This window comes from Megachile rotundata, chromosome 5, assembly GCF_050947335.1.
Source record: "Megachile rotundata isolate GNS110a chromosome 5, iyMegRotu1, whole genome shotgun sequence".
Taxonomy (NCBI): Eukaryota; Metazoa; Arthropoda; class Insecta; order Hymenoptera; family Megachilidae; genus Megachile; species Megachile rotundata.
In genome coordinates, this window is record NC_134987.1 from 20047533 (window position 1) to 20070256 (window position 22724).

The window sequence follows — 22724 nt, forward strand, 5'->3', positions numbered from 1 at the left end:
CGTTAAAGGTTGTAACCATCTTTGCTTTATGTTTTATTAAAAGTTATTCTGTAAAATATATGGAACGAACGTAATGAATTCGATAAATTCTCGCAACGATCAAGATCGATCCTAGCTTGGTAACCTAGCTTGGAGTGCGTCGAAGGGTTCTGGGTTGTCATTAATCACACTCGTGAGTAACGAACGTCCTCGTGTGTTTGTTTTGTAACGGACGAATCAGAGCTGGGAGATGTCCGGAGGAAGCGCACGCGCAGACCCTCGCATGCAGGAAGGAGCCCCCGGCAGCTCGGAGACAATCGTTCGTCGGGGATCCCGATTCAGGACTCGGTTCCTGGAAGCGGCCGTCAGAATCAGAACGTCCTCCGAGGTTCGAACGACCATCGAACGAGTCCCACCGCTTCCATGCTGACGAATCTGGGCGGGATTCCACCCGACGCTGGCTACGAGGAAATCAGCTTCTCGTCCGGCCAGAGAACCGAGCGTGCCCCGTCTTATCTTCCTCCGGAAGCGCAAAGGTCCATCGGGAGACGCGACCAGCAAGAACTGGAAGCTTCTTTCGAAGAAGACAAGTACAAGAGGAAACCTTCCGGTATCCTGAAAAACTCTGCTGTGTATGGCGCCGAACAAGTCAACAAAAGTCCAAACTCGTCGAACAGTTACCCAGCCGAGTCTTGGTCCTCTTCGAAAACCGTTCAATGGACCGCGAAGAAGGAACGAGACGATTGGGATTGCAACATCGACGAGAGCAAGGTCATCAAGGAGTTCTCGTATCAGTACATTAAACCCAAGGAAGAGGCGGAATCTTCGGAAGAGAGGTCTCCGGTTAAACCGGAGACGATGAACCTCGTACAATGCCGGATCAGGTCGTTCGAGTCGAACATGGACAACTCTAGCCCGGTGAAGGAGGTGCTAGCTATGCAAGAACCGTTAAAAGTGTCGCCGCTTCAAGCAACCGAAGCTCACGTCTCGAAGTTGGATTGCTCGAAGAAGACGTCGTCGATCATTCGTAATTTCGCGTTAGGCGAGTCCGAGTCTCAGGATTCCAAGTACAGAAACGCGAAAGAGGGTCACGCGAAACAGGCGTCCACGGACAGCAACAAGTCGGTGAAGGACCTGCTGGCGGACTTCGAGAGGAAATCTCAGCAAGTTCAAAGACAAGAATACGGCAGACGTCAGGAAGTGAAACACCGCGGAGTGTTCAGCGATTCGGAGGCCCTGCTTTACGACACGGGAAGCGACTTGGATCAACGAGAGAAAAACGAGGATGCAGGGAACGAGAGAGACGTCAAGGCGGATCAAGTTGTACCTGAGCCTATCGACGACTACAAGTGTTACACCGAGGCGGCCAAGAAGAAAGGGGACGTGTCCTTCCGACGAAAAAAGAGATCACCTTCCAAGGAGAGCATGACCGATCAGAACATTCCTAGCGAAGATCTGGATAACGTATCTAATCCTAGTTGCAACAGGCTAAGCGTGACGGAATCATTATTGACTCATGGCGATCGTTTCTCGGGGGAGAGTCGAACCACCAGTCCCACGGTGAAGCAAGAAGACGTCAATCCGGAAGAGCATTACCTTCCGATGTCGCCTAGAAAAGCTATATTGGACCCCAACTGCGACGATCGACCGAATCCGAACATGATGGAAAGCTTGTTCGCCAATTTTGAACACGAAGAGAGCTCGTACGTGGAGATGGCTCAGAACGGTATGACGCATTCTCTACTAGCACCTACCGAAGAGAACAGGAAACACGATTCTGGCGATTATTCCACCTTGGACACGCCTCACTACGAGTTCGTTTGCGTTTCCGATAGCAAGATGGAACCCGTTTACATGGAAGTGAGTCAGCTGCCGGAAAAGGAAGAAAAAGATTGTAAGATGTCGAAGAAAAGGAATCACGACGACGGCAGTCACTCGAGAACGGATCTTCCCGACATTTTAACGACCCTGAAGTCCGATAGTTCCGACGCCGACGACGAGTCGTCGAAGGATCTCGACTCGATCGATGCTCCGCGACATCCTCGGTTCAGCTTGTCGGACACCTTCAGGCCCGCTTCTTATTATTTGGGCGCAAGTCGAACGATGATAGCGGAATTGCACGACTCGTCCGACAGCGAACTGGTGTCTCCGCCACCGATCCCAACTTCTCCTCCGCCGCTGGACGATTTGGACTCTCTGGATATGCAAGAATCCCTGGAGATCAAGAAGGTGTCTCCTCAGGTTGCGGTAATGAAAGACAACGGTTCCAACAGGGACTCTCCGAAGTCGTGGAACAAACCGATGGGTCAGGTTGAAACCCACAGACCGCCGTCGAGATTCTCAGACGCCACCATCAGTTCTACTTTCAGGGACAGTCGAATCTCCTTGGAGAGCGCATCCGGAAGCGACTCCGTGGAGCTAAGAACACCGGAGGAGGAAGCCAGACATAGGCAGCTAAAAACTAGACCCGTTAGCGAAGTTTGCGAAGTTCTGGACAGTTTGGACGAATTAGAGTCTCTTGGGAGTCGTTTCGACGGGGCTAGCATCGACTTGGATCAGTACTTGGAGGAGCTGCAGGCACGCGACGCTTTCAACGTCGATCTGTACGCGAAGGATCTCAGCTACAACAGCATCTACGGCTTCAACGAGAACATGCTGGTGGTGGATAAGCTTCACAAGTCCACGTGTCACGATCTGTCGGGGCAGACGAACCTAGGTTTCAACAATCTCGAACAATCTCTGAGATACGGAGCCGGGAACAAGATGGGATCGGCCAGCAGTTTGCCTTCCATGAGAGTCTCCGACGTTGTCCCACCCTCTCATCAGCATTCGCAGTCTTTCACCGGCGACGCTCATTACGAGAACATTTCCAGCTTTTCTCCGCTCAGAGGCTCGCCGGCGATTCGATCCGACAACGAACACACGCGAGACGTTGGTCACCGGCTTCAGAGAGGATCGCAGAACAATTTGCTGACTGCCTCTCACAGCAGAGATTCCAGCTATTCGATTTCCACCTCTATGGCTTGCCAAAGACCCGCCAGTGCACAGTCCTCCATGCACTCGCCCACGGGATCCATCTCTTTAGGAAATCACGGTAACAACCTGGCAGCCGGCGTGCTGCAGAACACCAGTCCTTACTCCGATCAACGCTTCCAGAGTCACTCCAGGTCGGCCAGTCAGGACTCTGCTCGATATTCCATGATATCGAATCACAGGTCCTCTTCGAGCCAGGACTCGAGCCATTATCCCACCTCGACTCCCACTGTCAAAACGAATCACGCTTCGCCGTCCTACTTACCGAGCGAAACGCGAGCTCAGAGCGAACAGTCTGGCGCGCCCTATTACTACTCGGACCTACAAGCCAGCGTGAACGCGGTCGATACCGAATCGAGCAAGCCGCACGCTTCCAGGCTGCCCCAGTTGAACAATCAAAGGGACGACGCTTCGGCGTTGAACAAAAAGAACGATATAGGTCGCATCGTGAATCCCATATCGAGGCAGATGCCTAGGCAGATACAGGTAGACGACATCGACGAGGCCAGGCGCATAGCTGCCGAACTGAGGAAAACCACGTGCCAGCTATTGGGTGACAACAAGGTCGATCTAGTGGACAAGAAGAACTTCTACGAAGCGGACACTCTTAGAAGGGTCAAGTCCACGGATCCCCTTCCGGATATTTCATCGGCGGAGATCAGCACCAGAAATCTATATCCCCACGGGCTTCGAGACAAATCGAACAGTCAAGCGAGCAATCGGGACTCGTTCGAGCTGACTCATGGAACGCAGACGTCGCATCGCAGATCCAGGTCTCTGGAGGGTCTTTTGGACGACATGGGTCTTCAGAATCTGGTGGAGCAGAGGAACCGAAGCAACCGGGCGACGACCGTTCAGCCCACTCAAGTGGACGAAATGCCGCAGAGTACGAGCACCGATAACGTCTCGACGTCGAACGGTAACTTTGGCGCCGAGGACCCCTGGGAACAGGACTCCCTCTGGAGGGAAAGTCTTCGAAGAGTGAGCCTGAGGAACGCCCGGTCTCTGGACAACCTGGATAGTCCGGCAAGAGCCACGGTGTCCGGCTCGGACACGAAGAGTCGAAATAAAGTGACTCGCGGCGCCACTTACGTGAACGACAGCGTGATCTCGAGGAGAGAGAACTACGCGGAGGAGTCGTCGGAGAGACCTCGCGTGAAACGCAGAGCGAACAAGGAACAGGACAGACTGGTCGACGATCTGACATACGAGAGCCTCTCGATGGATCGCATTCACGCCGGTGGCTACGTGTGGGACGCCCAGAACGAGGCTTACAGGAAGGCGACTGACGAGGACAGGAATCATTTTTTAGAGGAAGGCAACCTTCCCCCGGTTCGCTCGATCTCGGAGGGCCAGGTGTCAGCCACGACGTCCGCGGCGTTCGAGCTGGACCGAGAGAAACTACGGCAATGGGACCTGCTGTCGAGCGCCTGCTTGCTCCAGGAACAGCAGCGCGGCTCGATGGCGGACTCGGGGCGAGGGTTGCCAACTGCAGAACGACCTGGAGACGTTCTCGATCCAAGGAACAGCGCCGTCAACGGCCCGTCGACGATCGCGAGTTCTACGCCGACAATTGCGCCTGCGGCCAACGATCCAGATGTCGGTTTAAAGGCGTTGGTCAACGGACCGCGGAATGTTTCGACAGCGACCACGACGAAGAGGGGTCAGGAGCCGAACGAGACCAAGGAGGCTCGTTGTAACAGGGCCGCTGCAGGTGAGTGGCTGCTCAAGACCGGTGGTGTGTTCAGGAAGTGACTGGGCCGTCGGCCGTGTTCCAATGCCTCGACTGGCTCGTTTGGACTCGATGGACATTCTGTCATCGATGTTTGCGCTCGATGGGATTCGCTGACTACCAAATGTACCTGCGTTTATGGTGGCCTGTATAGCGTTTAGCCACACGATCGATGTATTCTTTTGGAACCTGAATCGGCCGATCTGCGGACTGAAACGATCTATGATTGTGCTACGAACTGTCCCAAAACAATGGAATCGTGGCAAGTTTTCTAGAACGCGACTGTAGAGTGCCCGACTCTAGACACCGGATGCTGTGGATCAACGATCTCCTCGCCATGATTCCACGCTTTTGGGACACCTTCTATGATGCGTTGTTTTCTTTCTGCGTCTCGAATCTAGTTAATCCTTTAGTTACAGCCACGAACGAGAATCGTCGAGTGTACACGTCGAACCAAAGTTATTTATTACTTTTTTCTAAAATGCTTTCAACCTCGATACGTTTTATACATTCTTCCGGAGTGCATTCTTTTTGAGTCGTCCTGTACACGCGCTTTCTATATTTCGCTACTTTCAGAGAACGAGCGTATATTACTTAGCTAAAGGGTTAAAAATTTCAAGTTAATACTCCATTTACCTGCCGCTTTCACCAATAAACATTACCAGAATCTTTAGATCCCGCGCCGATTCGTGTTTCAAAAGAATACAAAACTCTTACCTGTTAGATGATACAAAGCAAAAGACCGCGTTCCAACTTGCATTCGAATTTTCTGCGTTTTCTCTTTTGGATTCGATTTATATGATTTTGTCGCGAACACTTTCGTATACGAAGCCGTACGATTATCCGTTTTAAGTAGATCGCGAAGCACCTCTTTTCACGGAGAACACTTTTGTCCTCAAGTAGTGCGAGTTGGAACACGGCCTGACAGATGAATGTTGCGTGAACTTGTACGTGTGTGAGTGAGTCTCGTTAGAAGCTATTGTACAAAGAGCAAGAAGCTTCGCGACTTTGCTGAACGATCTTCCTCGTGAAGATTCTATTACTCGGATGAACAATTCTCATTATGCTTTCTTTCTCGTTGCGTTCGATTCGCGTTACGTTTCGAGCAATTTAAAACCCTTTGCGCTTTTCCCGTCACGCGTTCAAGCGTTCAGCGTGCAAAAGTTTATACTGTATGTGACTCGTCGTGCGATATCTGGATTATTTATTAACGGTAGCAGTGTCCTGTGACGGGAAAAGCGTTATTGTGATCATCGAACTGCCTCTTAGCGAATCTATGGGAATATACATTGTGTTCGTACGATTCTTTATTCTTATGGTGAGTATACGCGGTTAAAGTTTGACCGACTGTTCTTGAAATACCCTGTAGAACGAAGCTCGATATAGAGAACCATGTAACGTGATCGCTGTAAATTATTTTGTTGCTAAGGGATCGATTGAACATTTTCTGTATCTTTTAATGCAATAATTCGTTGTTATATTTTTTTTCGATTTATCCTTAATCTCGAACCATCCATTAGCAATCGAATAATCGAAGACAATCACGTTAGACGGAGAGTGTATATATACACGTACGTTCTTTTTTGATATTCATTGATATTTTATCGTGTAAGCGTGATTAAAATAGAGCTTTTTTACAATTATTTCATTTTCGAGTATTGTGTATATCTCTGCGTTGCCGTATCGAATAAGGATTGTGTGTTTAGTATTTTTTGAGATTCTTTAACGGAAGGACATAAATTTCCTTTTTCGAAGAATTTATCTTGATCCTGTTTAATATAGAGTTAATTATTGCCAGTTGTACTTTCAATAAGATCATGCGAAAAGAATTAACGATCAATTTCAAGAGTTGTTTCGAACTTCGCGTTACGAAGTTTAATTAAAGATCGATCGAAAGCATCGTCGATAGTAATGAATAAAGTCTGACAAATAGAGATCATTGACACGATCTAGTTTCCTGGAATACCTTTCATAGAAATTGTTACAGGTGTATACTTAGATGCAGAGACGCGGAATCCAAGAACTTCTCGTGAGTAACATTTTTATAATTTAAAACGGAGGACAAACACTCTTAACTATTCGAGTGATTCTATAGCGTGTTAGATGATAAATTAAGCTATAAGAGGACGATAGACTGTTGAAATGCCTAAAAATTAATCACGATTTCAAACATTGATCTTGAGTAACTTTGATTTATAATCTAATATATTGTATGCTGTTAAAGTTCCATTAAAGAGGGTCATAAACATCTTTATCGTTTACAACAGACTATTTTTAAGACATTCATAGTCAATTTACATTGGTCAATCAATATTTATCTCTTCCAAGAAAGAGACCGCGATCGCGAAGAGCAAAAGGACGCGAAAGAGTCCAACCAGTTAAGCGTCGAAGATATGAAACACGTACGTACGAGCGAAAGAAGTTTGGATAACGGTCAGGTAGTCGGCCAGGCATCGGGAGAAACTCGAGAGAGGTCGAACGACTACCTTGCCTAGCGACTTCTTAATAAGTACGTTCACCTTCGGTGACCGGTGAACACCCAAACACACGCTGTTGCTCCGAAACACCGCGGATTAACGCTTCACAAATTTAATACCTAATCCGAACCCGACTCTAAGAGCGTCAAATTTTATCGTTTTCAAATTTTTTTATAAAACTAAAAGACGTTAACGAACAATCTTTTATTAATTAACTCTCGAACAATAGATCACGAAGAATCCTAAAACGAGCAAGTAGCAAAATGTTCTGGTAGCTAAATAATTTGTAACAAGAAAGGAAAAGGAATAAGATTAAAATTGCGAAGCGCGTACTTACGAAATCGTTGTATACTCGAATTGTTCCTCGGCTGGTCGCTGGTTTGCCAGATCAGAAAAGGAAGACGAAAACGGACCGGACTTTGCCGGCCACCTATCGAAACGGGTTCGGGTCTTCTCGAGAAGGTCGCAGAAGAAAAAAAGAAACGAAAAAGAACGGAAACAAAGACGATGGAGAATCCGTACGATGACCGTCTGTGTCGGTAGCCGGATAATCCGTATAAATTCTATTAAATCCGCCGCCGCTTGAAAGGCAAAACAGTGAGCCGTTGGCAGCCTAGAAATCATTTAAACGGTCAAACTGTCGCGAGTCCGCAGAGAGATTAAACGGTGACTGATTGCACGGCGTTGATATCGCTTGGCTTGCCGACTACGGCAGGAAACATTCATTTCATGCCTGTTTCTGACCATCGCTCACATTTTTTCATATTTTTTAACGAACTAGGACATGGAATGGCTTCGAATATTATGCGATACGTCGGAATTGACACACGTTAAAGCTCACGTAGACAAACGGGTGACTCTCGAGTCGTTTTATCTTGTAGAAATGTTTGGGTAACAAAGAATCGAGCAAACGAAGGTTCGGTATGTAGATAAGTCACTTTGTCACAAGTCGAATCACCATACAATAGATTTTCACGGATTAGACTTCTTTAGACCTTCGTACAATCAGTTGTCCGGTAGATGTGTTATAATTTTAAGATGTATAACGCGAGTATAGCTTCTTTCGCTAACAACGACGAAAGAAGACGTTGAAAAGAACACGGTACTTTGCGCGAGGGACTTAATTTACTTGACTCGCGTGCGATCGCGAGCGAGATCAGCCTAAATCAAAGGTGCGGCAGCGGAGAATTCATTACGAAGACAATGACAAGTGGTTTACCTACTAAAAATTATCGCGGTCGTTTTACGCGTCAACGTTCTCTTCGTTCTTCGTGTTCACGAGCTTTGACCATCCGATTACAAGGACAGATTACTCGATGATATCGTAATCGTCGGACGGAGGTAAACCATTTTGAATCGTGTTCACGATCTATGCAGAGAGCTGCCATTTCTCTGGTGACGAGCACAGTGACCGAGGGTTACACCGATGCCATAAACTGCTTAGGATAGTCGTTGCACGCTGTACTTTGTCGTAGGTTCAATAACACGAACAATCGATGGACACTACAGTGTTTTCACGTTGTACCGTCCTCTAAGTTGAAACAGGAGAAGGTACATAAATCTTGTTCTCTATTGTAATTCAAAAGTTTAATGCCAAACAGATTGAAAAGTTTAGGTTAACGTATGGTGGAATACTATCGAACTGACAGAGCAGATTGAAATAAAATAGAGGGTCCGCATGAAAGGATTAAATTATAAAAGGTAAATAGTAATTAGTACATAACCACCTGTTGCTGTAATTCCATCGTGAAATCTTGAAAAAGTTAGAGGTTAAGAATTATTAATTTACGAAAAAGGACCCAAAATTGTATAATAAATTGGTAATAGTACCATTTACGATAAGTAATTTCGCGGTACCGTACTTGCCATAAAATATGTAACAGTTGAACGCGAGACGAATTTGTGTTAGAGTAATAATTTAGGAAAGAGCATTTATCTTCCTACTTGGAACACAGGAGGATAATCGTGTTAGACTATCGCGAATCAGAGAAACTGCAAACTCAATTGTTGCATAATTCAGTTGTCGGTGGAATAGTCGTACCGAGGATCGATAGCTACGAATGTTTTGAAATATCGATGAGCGGCTCAGCCGAAGCTTTTTAATACATCAGTAGGATCGACGTTGCTTTTAAACCGATCAATCTTCCTTCTGTTCGCCCGTTCGCCGAGAAACACGCTATGTATTCCAGATTGGCCATACCCAACGTATTAGAACCAGACTCTCGGAACATCCAGGAATATTTGATTAACGTCCATGCTTAAGTGAACCGCGTTGCTCGTTGTTTGCGATGCCGATTGAAACGCTTGCATTTTATGGACTCGTGTCGTGGTAAACCCTCTCTCCGCATTTCTTTTTCAAAATTCCATGAAATTCATGATAGTTGTACGGAACAGTACAAACATGGACTTGCATCGAAATTACGAAGTGAATTTTTACGAAAAGAATTTACAAAAAAACGCCGCAGATTGTTAGTTATCGAGTTAAAATTCGAAACTCAGAAAGGAAATGAGCCCTGTACCGTCGACTTATCAATTTATTTGCTTGTATGAAAAGCGATAGATCTCTGCTTTCCGCTCATTCTTGCAACGCTTTTACGACCTTTTCTTCCGTTAAGAGAAACTGGGAAATTACCTGTAGTATTCAGGTCATCCGTTATGGAATAAATCGTTCGATGAGTATTCCAATTTGCAGACGACTTTTTTCCTCGGTTCACGGTTTCTCCGTTATTTTCTAAATTATCGACGGTCGTTCCCGATCGAAGTAATTTCTCGAAGAAGAAGAAACGTGAACCTCCTGTCGAAACAATTAGCGTCACTCTCATTGATCCGAAACTTTACAATTTATCGTATGCGCGTCTGTTTTCAACGAGCTAGTCGAAACGCAAAAAAATACTTCTATTCCGTTCGTCGCGCAAGTACCTTCGTCGGTTACGCGAAACAAACGAACATTGTGTTCGGCAAGCAGGGCCTTTTAAACGAACGCACGCGAGTGCACTCCCACCAACCACGCAATAAAAACCGCCGTACGTCGCGCATTGGAATAAAACGGGACAATATGCGCGCATAACTGTTTGTTCTTTGTAGCAGGCTAAATATTGGTTAATAATCAAAGCCCGTCGTACAAATGTTAATTAAAAATAGCCTGTTACTGAAATTAATATTTGATTTTTTTATACACAGCATATAGCATAATCAATTTTCTGAAACCAATTTGGTCTTTCATAAAAAGCAGCTTTTTTTAACTTTGCAACGAGATATCGTATACAAATTTTTAAAGTAGGAAATGATACACCAGAATATACGTTTTTTAATTCTCATCCGACTATAATACTTTTTTTATATTCTGCTTAAAAAATTTTGTGCGTTCTGTTTCTAAAGGTAGGATTTTATATATTTCACATCATTTATAAATCTTTCGTTTCGATGTTTTAATGAACTTACAAAATTTCTCGTTACTGAATAATTCTGCCCCGCAACAGAAAATTCTACATGAGCTGCAAAAATATTCGAGCTATTTTATACCGATGCGAGTTACCAGTCAGCACTCGCTACGCTTCTTGGCGGTCCCTCGAATTGCAGCAAGCACGAATAACCGAATCACGCCTGCCAGTTTCGTTCTCGACCACGCACAATTATCGACCAGAAGCAGCGGTGGCGGTAGTCGGCTCGTAAACAATTGAAATATCAGGACTTTTATTCGCTGTGAAAGCCGGTCGTGCTATTGAGGTTCCACGGAACACCTACCGCGTCGTAAACAAAAGAGTCTGTCGTGGGCGACGTCAACGTCATCGCGACGAACCGACGTCGTTCGACGAAGCGAAAGGGGAGATGTATGGATGGTCTGACTCAAATGGGATTCCAAATACAATATGTGCGATTACATCGATCTTTTTTCTTTGACACGTTAACCTAGACCTGGGGCAACTACGGAACAATTGTTTTATCGTTTAGGGCAGCCAAATCGTGCGTTAGAGGGAAGGTCTGTTCACCAAATGCTCTGGCAGAGTGGGATACCGCAGTTTGTCACGAGATAAGGTGAGGAGAGGGACCATAGAAACGACGTAGTTTTCCCTACGTTATAGTCGGGTTATATGCTGCGTTCTATTCTAGGGTTTCGATTCGATACATTGTATACGGCATACTGATAATCTAGGAAACCTTTCCCTAGACGGTTCTGATCGAAGTTTCGCTGTATTTTGGCGAATTGTATATCACGAATATTGTCATGAGCGATAAGGGCAAACCCTCGAACGGGACTGCTTTAGAGGGTGACGCTCGTACACCGAAGCTAAGTAGCAAATATTAGATATTTAGGGTCAGGAAGAAGGCTACCGTTGGGAAAATGGGGAAGAATGCGAGTAGTCTCGAGTGCGTTCGAGAGCACACGAGTGCAACCTAAAGCGCGCGAGAGCAAACAAAACGTCCAAGAGTAACCTAGAACGTTTCGAGATAGCGAATGACTTGGAAGTTAGCTAGAACCCTCGCAGCGTTGTGAATGGACCCGAAGCGACATAGAACTCTTGGAAACAACCGAAAGCGTTTCAGAGAAGACAAGGGCAAGCACCTTAGACGTTACCTAGGCCTGCGCTAATTCAATACTGTATGAATCGAGCAAACGACTCCCTTGAGACCTTTAGTCCGTTCTTGTCTTTACTAGGCAATCGAGGATCTAGAAATGGGAAGGTAATTGTACTTGACGATGGTAATCGTCTTAACTCGCAAATGGGTCGAGATACTTGATGTAACACGGTACCTGAGTACCCTGTAACGACTATGAACCGTCCCTAAGTATACAGTAGTAAGTTGTGAAGTGTAAATTAGGATTAAGGTAGAAATTTTCCTACTGCTTTGCTACGGTCAAATCAGGTTTACGTTGGCAAAGTAAGCTATAGAATAGCTAGCATCGGACAAGGTTTACGTCGACAGAATAGCTGACGCCAGTATCCAAGGGTTTCGCTAACGAGAAAGACAGCGTTCTCTTCGCGAGTACTACAAGTGCCTACTTTACCAGTTACTCTATCGACGTGAAATCAAGCTTAGTAGTCTCCTCGTTCCCGAGTATATGCTAACGTTAGCTACAAAGCTAGCTTAAACGCGGTACAGTAATAAAATTTCTAGCACGATTCTAATTTACGAAAGAAACGTTCCGGTTCCCTCGTCGTCGCCAGTGATTTCGATGCAAAACTCGTATCACGGAGCAGTAAAATGTCTAACTGCGACAAGGATCGTTTGGTCCCCAAACACGGGGTTTCGATAAAAGATCTCGTTTCGCTGGAGGAGGTATAGCGTTTCGAAACGGGCCTTAGGTATTCGGAGCGGTCCTTGAATCGGTGGAGGACGGAATGAAATGAACGAGGCACAAGAATCGGACCGGTGCTCGCACACGACACTCGAGTCACTCGAGCACTCGAGCCTCGGTTTCAGTCAGTCAGCCGATGGCGCTCCGAAAGGCACCACGCGTGTTTCTCCGCATCTCCTCTCCTATCGATTCTCTCGCTCGATCGACGTGTTCCCTCGATCTCGTGTCCGTATCTTCGTTTTCTCAATTTTTCAACCGGTCAATGCGATTGGCGTTCGATTTCGAAAACGTGTACCGCAAATTGTGCGCGAGTTTTAACGACCACTTCGTGTGCTTGTGCTATTTCGGGAACTTTACATGCAGGTATTTGTCGAACGTGTTTTCGGAGTATGCGTTAACACTGGAATTTTTTGGAGTTATGCCGAAAAAGTGTTTGTAGCTTTTGAAATATTCGAAAAAGTACGCGAAAGCTTTCACATCCTCACCTTTAGTTATTTTTTCATGGAAATGGACACGAATTTTCGGAGAGCGTGAACGCATGAATTTTTTTAACTCCCCCGAAGGTCTGTATATTTTTCATGTAGCCGGTGTTCGCGAATTTTTACAAATTTCGTTCTTGTCTGAATTTCGTAGATTCTATCGCGAACAAGTATTTTTTTTATACGTGTTGGATGAAACGAAAATTGACGGATACAAATCGTGTGCCTGTAGAAGCGTTTCGTAAAACATCGAAAATCCAACGTTGTATCGAGATGATTTTAAATGAATTGTTTCCGTAGAAGATCCCTCAAGTTTACGAGCTACTAACGACGCACGCGACGCGACATTTATGAGGACCGCACAGTCGCCCGAATTCTGGTCTTTAAATACTCGCCTTCTGTTCCACTTACTTGATCGAGCTTTAATATTTTAACTTATAATCTATTCTGATTGTAACTTACGACCGAAACACGCTTCAAGTTACGATGGAAAGGTTTATTATTATCGTTGCATGTTCAGCTTACCACCGTGCGAGAATATTCTTTTCTCATATTTTTACTAACGCATGCTTTCGATTTAATTCACCTTCACAACTTCTAATATATATGCAACGTAAAAAATAACAAAAATGCTAATACGCGTTCGCATTCTTCGAACTAACTTTTTTTTAGATTACTCAAGTTTCGTTCGTTTATCGTATGAAACTTTAAATGTATAATACGTTAGGAAATATAACTTTCAAACTTTATCTTTTCGATACTTCTTTTTATTAACTGCCGAGGAAAGCTGTTAACGCATCGTAACTCTTTTTCCGCATAGTCGAAAACTTGAAACTTTACCGACGAAGAATTACCATAAGCGAAAAAAGAACTTTTTCGCAGTAAAACAATAATTTGTGTGTTGGAGATAGCGAGGCAATAAACCGGACGACGAAATGCAGAGGTTAAAAAGTACTTCCGCGAAATTGTGGGGAGTTGGCGAACTGCGGCACGCGTAACAAACGTAGCTAACACACGAGCGACTTTGATCGATGCCCCGATCGAGATTTGCGACTTATGACGTGCAGATGTTTCATTCCGATACGGGGCGCTGTTACATAGGGTGTCTCAGAAAGGTTCTATCCCCTCTGTTTTCAAACTGATCAATTTTGGAATTCTGACAAATGAAGTAAACATTCGGCTGACAAAATTTAGAAAGTCCTGTTTTAAGTAAAGAGATAGTCGAAGAGGTGGAAAAATCCATAATTACGATCGAATAATGAAGCAAAGTCTTACTTTGCCAGCATTTATCAGAAAGTCAACACGACCACATCGTTTCGTGGCACAGGTGCAGACATAGTGTGTGGGTCGATGAATCGTTATTCCGCTCGATTGATTCCAAGTATTTCGGCCAGGTTCGCTCGCTAAAGGGTTGGACCCGCTCGTTGAACCCTGGCAGTGATACACCGGAAATGAGGTTGGAATCCTGTCGAAGAAGCCTAATCTCTGGTAATGAGGATTAGGTAAATTCGAGATTCGAGAGGAGAGTCGGTTTGCTAGCATTGTACAATCGTGCGAAATGGTAGCGTACATCTGTAATAAAAAGGACAGAAGGCGGCAACGTGCCAACGCTCTATTTTTTTTTTCTATAACTACTCTAAATATTGCTTCGGTGTATATTCCTCCGAGATTTCGTTGTGTTTTTATATTACGAAATAATGTAAGAAAGACAGCAGATTAAACAAGAGTCGTAGAACGAATAACTAAATAATCACCACTAATAGACGCTGTTGCGACGAAAATTATGCGGTAATATTATAATATCAGGATTCCCGTTTTATTTTTGAAAATGACGGACATGATAAGGACCTGGAGCAGGAATTAAATTTCCCTCGTAAACGGTCGGGTTTAATGGCAGCGTCCATTTTATTGACGACGAGTGCAGACCATTTTCTGGCGCGAAAAGCACGCGCCTTTTTTTCACGGCTCCCTATAATAGTCGCCTATGGTTGGATCGTAAAAGTTGGACATTTTTTTTTTATTTTCGCCAGGATTTTATCGTTTTAATTTTACGTTCGTTCGCGACTGTTATCCTTTAACGGGTTAATCACGTTCTTGTGATTGTATCTGCTAACTGAATTTCGAGTAACTTGCCAGAGGTTAGGACCGAAGTTTATTCTTGATTTTGGAATTCGACGAGGCTCGATTAATTGCTTGAGTTTGCAATTTAGAGAACTATCGATTATCGAACTTTGATGATAGGAAACAGAGACTTTAGCTACGGATATCTTTACGGTCCTATATTAGTTATTCATTGAACGGATAATCAATAAAATTAATGGGTTATCGAATTTCCCTGAATCGTTGTTACCCTGAAACGTTACACAGCTAAGACTGAAGCGAAAACAGCGATTCGTCTCGAAAACAACAGAAGTTGTGTCGTAAAAGTATTTCGTAAACGTCGGGAATCCAGTACAATCATAAACAATCGCGAAAGATTTACGGAAGCGATTCGCTCGCTATTACGAAATTCTTCGTTTGAAGATCGAGTTCACGAAGGAAAACTCGACAAAGTTGATAACACTTTGGAAAAGGAAACAGAAAAGTTGGGACGATTTATTCGCCTCGGTGAGTTTCCTTATTTCCTGCGATACTCGCTGGCTACGGAAATATTTTACAAGCGGAAAATTATCGAGATACTTTAGCGGACAGAATCCTTTTCGGGGATACATCGTTGTTCTTTGCAAGTTAAGCGAGTTAGCGCCAAAATGACCGGATTTGCATACCGCTTTCCTGCTAAATCCTTTGTGATTTCATGCTTGGAGAATTATTTTCTTCGAAAGCTTCGGAAAACAACGACTCGAAGACCGAGTTTAAAAGGAATAATTTTATATGGCGTGACTCGATCAAATTATAAAACGAATTATACTTCATCATTTTTTATAACTGAGACACCCTGTGTTTGCACCCTACCTAAATTCTCCGTATGTTTCCCCTAAACCTTACTTAAACTTTCCCTAGATTTTGTGAAAAGCTTCTACGGGTACATGAACAGCAGCGAAAACGATCGACATATGTCTACATCATGAAACATGGTAGCGTAAAAAGTAAACAGTGAGACAAAGCGAAACAAGGTGAATAAGTTGTTCCGATTGTTCCGTGGTTAATCTAGCGTGTTATCGAAGTGTTTGCTCGAAAGAAGACACACGCGTGGTTTGAAAAATAAGACGGTGCATCGGTAGAGAAAGAACGCACGAGGAATTGTGCGAAGAGGTCGTATGACAGACTCATGACACGCACGTGGCCACATATCGCGTACCGTGTACTGGAATTTGTCTCGACACGAGGAAACACGAGGCTCGTCGCGAGTGCGTGTTTGAACAGCGCCGAACGAGCTTGGGTCAAGAGGAAAATGGGAGGAAAAGTCGGTCTGATATGTGGTAGCTGCTGGTCCGGAAAATACAGTACGTATTTATGGTTCAATACGTTTCCGTCACGAAATAACCTTGTTATTTCTACTCCTTCTCTTTTTCACCTGTTACCACTGAGTGATTGTTTATTCGTATTTTTCAGATGTCACGATGTGGCATAATTGCGATCAACATGTTGACTTTATAAAATAAAGATTTGTTATAACAAAATAAACTTATTGTACATATTTTATGAGGCAGCGAACGCACTTATTCTGACCGTGTTTAACCACGTGTTAAGTAATCGCTGATTATCGTTTTTGAGTGTTCTGTAACACTTTTGTGATATCAATAAAACTGAGTAACATGCTCTAATAATTGTCACGCTGCACAAAACTACTTATTAAAACGTATTGACCCAAGACAACCGACCACTTACTAATTTTTTCTGTTTTAATAAATGTTCTCAAATGAGCCGCTTCGTACATTTTACCATAAACGCGAATAAGCTGCAAAAAGCGAGAAAGAATTGCCGTATGAAACAAATCGGGCCAAAATGGCCGTTGTTCGAAAGCGTCGTCTGGGAATACTGACGAAGTCAAACACTGGCATGAACCATGATGCTCGTTTATGAGATTTTGAGGCTTGTCCCGTGGAACGATGCACGTGCGTTCCTTTCTCTTCGAATATACATATACCGTTATCGTGGACGTAGCACTTTCGATGATTCGGTGCTCGTACAATCGTCGAACGATTCCTACGTTAACCCGTTCAAGAAAGACATTAAAGCCTCCGAACCTTTTTTCTTCGATGCAACAAATTAACCTTTCGACGTAACCTTAAATCGATGTGGAGTGAAACGTCCGCAAGAATGCCACGCATCGCGAACATCTGCTAAAGAAATCGATATTATTAGCTAACTTTTTATAACCCAAATTTCGAACCGAATAGTTGAGCCATGACGGGGAGAAGTTAAATATTCGGCTTATGAACCGTTAAGAAACGTGATTTTACATGCTCGCAGCTACATGATGCAGAACCATTCTGCTTTGTATATACCGTTACTCGCCGCGTGTTATGCTCTCCTTACCCTCTCTGTTCCATTACATAATTCCTGCGGGTCGTAACATCCTTTCTGACTTTTTCGACACCCTAGCCTCGATTCCGAGCCGACCAGCTTTTTGCCCTCCATAATAATACATTCGTTAGATGCACTCGAAGTATTAACTACCGAAGACTTCTGCGCATATGTGTTTTCGTTATGTCGCCACGGATGATAATAAATACTGACACGAAGGTGGCAATCCGACAGTCTACTGTAAGGCATAAACTTCAATTTAAATCGAATTTCCAGTGGCTACTCCTTAGGAATGTTTTTTATGTAGGTGGTACAGTTTCACGAAGATATGTTCTTCAGAAGTACCAAAGAAGGATTCGAATTAAAATTCCAGCTCCAAAGTCGAAGCGACCGATTCCTTTTCTCCGTAGAATCGAAAGAAACCCGTGCGTTTCTCTAGACGTTGAAGCATCCGTTACAGGTCCAGTTGTCGAGGAAGAAAAAACAATCCCATTCTGGAGGAACGAGTCGAAATCTTGTTCCGTTTTTGTCGTAACGAGTCTCTGGACTCGATTCTTCGTTCTTCTACTCTGTCACCGATTTCTCGTTCACTTCGTCATCGGCGTAGTCTTTCCGCAACGACAGGTGCTTCTTCCGCTTCGATACCACCCTCTCGATTCTCGTTTTTCTACCCTTCGAATCAAGACATCGTGAAACAAACGAACAAAGTCGACCAATTAATTTCACGATTTCAACTTTATCCAAGAACTATTTAGTTCTACTTCGGTTATTACGATCAAACTGCCAAGGAAGTTTTCCAATTACGATTCTGAGTCTTGAAAACGAAATGATTCCTCGACCTCTTCGATCTTTCTTGTTTTTCTTTTAACGTTCATTAATTTTCTTTTTAATAGGTTCATTGCGACTGTTGTCTTTTTTATTCCTTTTACCAGTATTATGGAACATACTTTTCTATTTAACGATAAAAGCGTCGCGTACAACGTTTCGTTGTTCGATGGAAATGGTGGAAAAATAACGATTGCCTTAACTCCTAAAACAACTTCGACGCTGACAATAGTCTCGCGATGTCGCGTGATACGAGATTTAGCGGTGATCGACGACGACCTTTCGAATCTCGTACGTTCGTAGAATCGATGTCTCCTCGGTATTCGAGGCTCGATTTTCCAGAAAATGCAAAAGCGAGCGATGTTTTCGGCGTCGATGATCGGGAAAATAAATTGTCGAAGAGAGTAAAAATGTGGTCGGAGGAACGAAATAGAATAGGAAGGGGTCACGGCAGGAGAGAAAAGCAGAAATTGATCGAGGTAGTTCGTACAGGACAGGAGCAGAAGCGTTCTTCCACGGTCATTTGTATCGTTCCTCGACCTGTTGCTGCGTAATGTCCGAACCAGGCTGTTGATTTTCCTTCTTTCCCCGGTGCGGCGCCCTTCTCTCTAGCCCTCGGCTTTTTATTACGACTGGATCGTAAAAAGATTGGAACCACGGTTGTGGCCACCGGTAATAAATACTTTACGTTCCCGCGTAAACCACCAGCAATTGTTGGGGCTTCCTTTTATCGCACAACTACAGTCGTAATGCCTTACCGCGATACACGAATTCGCGCAGGGTGTACAAGCAATAACCATGGATTACGCGGACGATCCTGAAAAGAACTCCAAAATCCAACAACAATATTTTATCTTAACTCTACTTCCTCTACTTGTCAACGTTGCAATTATCAAATTGATCAGGAAGGTCTTTTAATCGTGTGGCTTTCAAATTTTTATTCGATAATGTACAATGTAATAAGTCACGAAGATATTCAAATAACATCGATAAAGACACAAATTGACATCTCAACTTCGTTCAGAGCACCCTCTTCCCGTTTTTTCCATCGGTCAGCCGATCAATTAAAAACGTCGATTAGCTGCCCAATGATCCGGAACGTGAGCACGGTACACACGGTACTAACCTAACTTAACCCCAGTGTTAAGCGTACCAGTATTAAGTATGAAAAATCACCTTGCATGTCTAAACATCACGTTCACACTCGTTTGTAACGATGTGTAGATTACAAATACAAATACCAGGAAACACAAGAAATCTTGCACGAGTACTTTCTATACTCCCCAGACACAAAACAAACCATGAACAAATCGGGCGCTTAAGATTCGAAACAAATTGAGACCGATCTGAACCAGTTGACTGGAATTACTGGAGGATTCGTAAGTTCTCGCGTGTCTAACAGAAAAAGTGTACATCGAGTATTCGGTAGCGGCGATCTGGCTAATAAATCGGCCGTAATTGAACAATAGCTGTTATCCTTCGGACAAGTTCCCTCGATACAAGTCTACTTTATTTCTCATGCAAACCACCGTTGCCGGCGTTTTCTCTTCAACTATCCGCACGATTTCTGTCCACGATCATTCCGTCGCGATTGCGGTAGCTGGTAGCGAGCGTGCCAGCGTCGACTGGATGCCAGCTAACGGGATCTGTAGTGATCAAGTAGGTCAGATGAGTCGATACCGTCTCCTTTGTCCCCTCGATTAAACAGCGGTGCGCGTCAAGGTCTGAGCCCGTGTTCGTTTTCGCGGCACGCGTTAAACGTAACAGGTATTCCCGTTCTTTCCACTGGAATTACAAGTATCACCTTTCTAAGTGGCATCGAGCTTTAGTCCTTTCGCTACAGTGTGGATCATTTCCGAGTAACTCTAGTTCCACCTTATTTTATCTGTCGCTATGATACACGTTAATTCTTCGTAGTGAATACAATCGAAAAGTTTTTTTGAAAATTGTGTATTTCATTTTTGAAACTCTCTATATAAACAGATGACTGTATTCGTACTAAAAAATGTAGCAATGGAGCAATTATATTCGAGGTTAATACTGGAAGGACGAGGGAGTTTTGGAGACATTCGCAAAATCGAGGAAAATATGTGGCGGAAGTGATCGAAGTTGACGGGATTCGTGATCGCTTCGGAGACGCCAAACCAAACTCCAGGAATATTTCGAACAGAATTTTGATCGCGAAGGGATGAATTCCCGTGATGGCATCCTTTCAATAATAACTCCGATTCCCCCTTGCACATTTCCATGGCGCCACTTCCGGCGCCACGACATTTACCGTTAAGACCTACGGCGTCTCCTGACCGGGAGCGTGGGGTGAGCAACCCCATGATCGAAACCGAAGCTTCCTCCGAGTCGGAAACCAGACACAGAACTTGGCTAAACTTCTATTTGCTAAACTATAGCAGTTACTGATTTATTGTGTACACTACTCGAGTTAATTACTTGAACAACCGAGCGATAATACGTAAGAAAATTAGGAGCTATATAAGTGACCGAATCGATAAATGTACCTAACAGTTGTCTGTCTGCTTGTAAAGCTGTGAAAAAATGCAGACACGCTAAAATATCTCACGACCAGACGAAACATCGTCGTAACGAAAAACTTTGGCACCAGCAAAAATGTCTAAATATAAAAATGGTGTCCCTCGATCGAGAGAAATATTAAACGATTGCCGTTATCCGTTTTTTCTGTTATGAAACGAAAGCTCGTTCCGGTTCGTCCCTTTTATTCGGCGCACGTATCACAGCAACGCCGCTATTTAATCCATCGGTTTATTTAATCTGCCAACATTATCCACCGTCGAGCAGGAACTCGCAATGCACTCACGTGCCCAGTAAATATAGACGTTCCACTTGGCACTGGCGCAGAAAGGATCAAGGTATCGCAAAACGACGTCGGTATGACGATCATCGAGCTGTTTCATTCTGCGTTTCCGTAAAAAAAATTACAACGCTCATAAAAAATTCACGAGTTCAATAATTCATTGCGGTGAGATGGAATACAGTAGTACTTACCTTGGTATATCTGAGCGAGGTCGTTTTACAGCGAACATGGAAAGTATCCAGCATTTTCTCGAAATAGAAATGAGAAATGAGGAAAGTCCTCTCTGCAGTTTGCCGTTTCGTTTGTGATAAGCGTGTACAAGTGCCTATTCTGCGCGTATCGTATCACGTATCTATGTAGAGTGAGTTCAGATACAGTAATCCCACCTTAAAATTTAAGGAGTCCATTTTCAAACTCCATTTAGATATTTTGGCCTTCGGTCCTATCTTTTTGAAGCATCCTGTAGAAAGCCTGAATTTTCGAACCGATTCCCAAGTACGAGTTCAACATTCTTCTTTTTCCGTGCCGTTGAAGACGCGTTCCGGATAAATCCATGCGAATGGTGGACATCCGTGACGCAAAGTCATCTTTCCGATATTTCGACCGAATTCCACATGCGACAGCTGTGATCGACGTAAATCCTCGATGCAATCGGTTCTTCCTGCTGGTAATGCACCGCGAAAATTTTTGTTAGAACACTCTATGCTTCGCGACACGAAATAGTCCGTGAAATTTTTTGGTACATTTTGCGTTGTTTGTTTTGCGCCCGTATCGATTCTATACATAAAAATACAAATTGAAAATGGAAGCTTTATTTTCGAAGTAGACAGTATAAAAATTCGAATCGATGAATAACGTAACCCGGAGCTTTGATCAAAGAGAACGTATTGGCATTAATAAAACGTGGCGTCGAATGCGAGGCAATACCAAATGCAAACCAATCTCAGACGGCTATATCGAAATATCGGTGGAAAAATACGCGATGGACGAATCAAAAAATATGCGCATCCGTGTCACCGAACCAATGAAAAAACTAACTACCACGAAGATTACATTTTATCCAGACTTGTTTCGTTTTTCACTTTTTACGATTTATTCTTTTTCATTTTATTCTAACTAGGAACATAAAAGTCCAGGGATACAGACATCCGGGAATTCAGCAATATTTGCTTTTGTGACGTTGGAGCGTACTTTAATTGTTGTAAATCTCCGAATAATACGATCTAAAAAAAGACTTCAAATAAGTTAATTTAATACCTTCCATTTTATCCAACTCATCTTTTGCTTTTTGTCTATTCAAAAAACATCTTGGGAATTCTTTCGCGAAGAGAAAACATATTTCGGACGAATTCCAGCGAGGATAAAAATGTCACGCGTTCAGAAATAAATAATTTCGCCTGTATATTTTTATCGAAAAAGATCGTATGCGATACGATGAAAATATCCTCCGTTTCGTTCCGGTCCAAGAGTATACGGAAGGTTTAGATTGTTCAATCAAATATAACGACATTTTGTTCGCGGGAAAAATCGGGACAGAAGGTGAGCGAGTGTCAAAAAGCGACGAAATAGCGAAGTGGCAAAAGGAACGTTGGAAGTGAAAAAAACG

At 43.8% G+C, this 22724-nt stretch overlaps 1 protein-coding gene across 17 annotated transcripts in view; it reads left to right on the forward strand.

Annotated features, from left to right (window-relative positions):
• The window catches only part of LOC100876690 (uncharacterized), a 123905-nt gene that overhangs the window by 76066 nt on the left and 25115 nt on the right, over window positions 1-22724 (forward strand). For all 17 annotated transcript variants that reach the window (XR_013038165.1, XM_076531713.1, XM_076531719.1 and 14 more), the window contains one exon: window positions 221-4726. Coding sequence is in view for 16 of the 17 variants with exons in the window: in XM_076531713.1 (XP_076387828.1) it covers window positions 221-4726 (4506 nt within the window). In the remaining variant the exon portion in view is untranslated. The remainder of the gene's footprint in view (window positions 1-220; window positions 4727-22724) is intronic.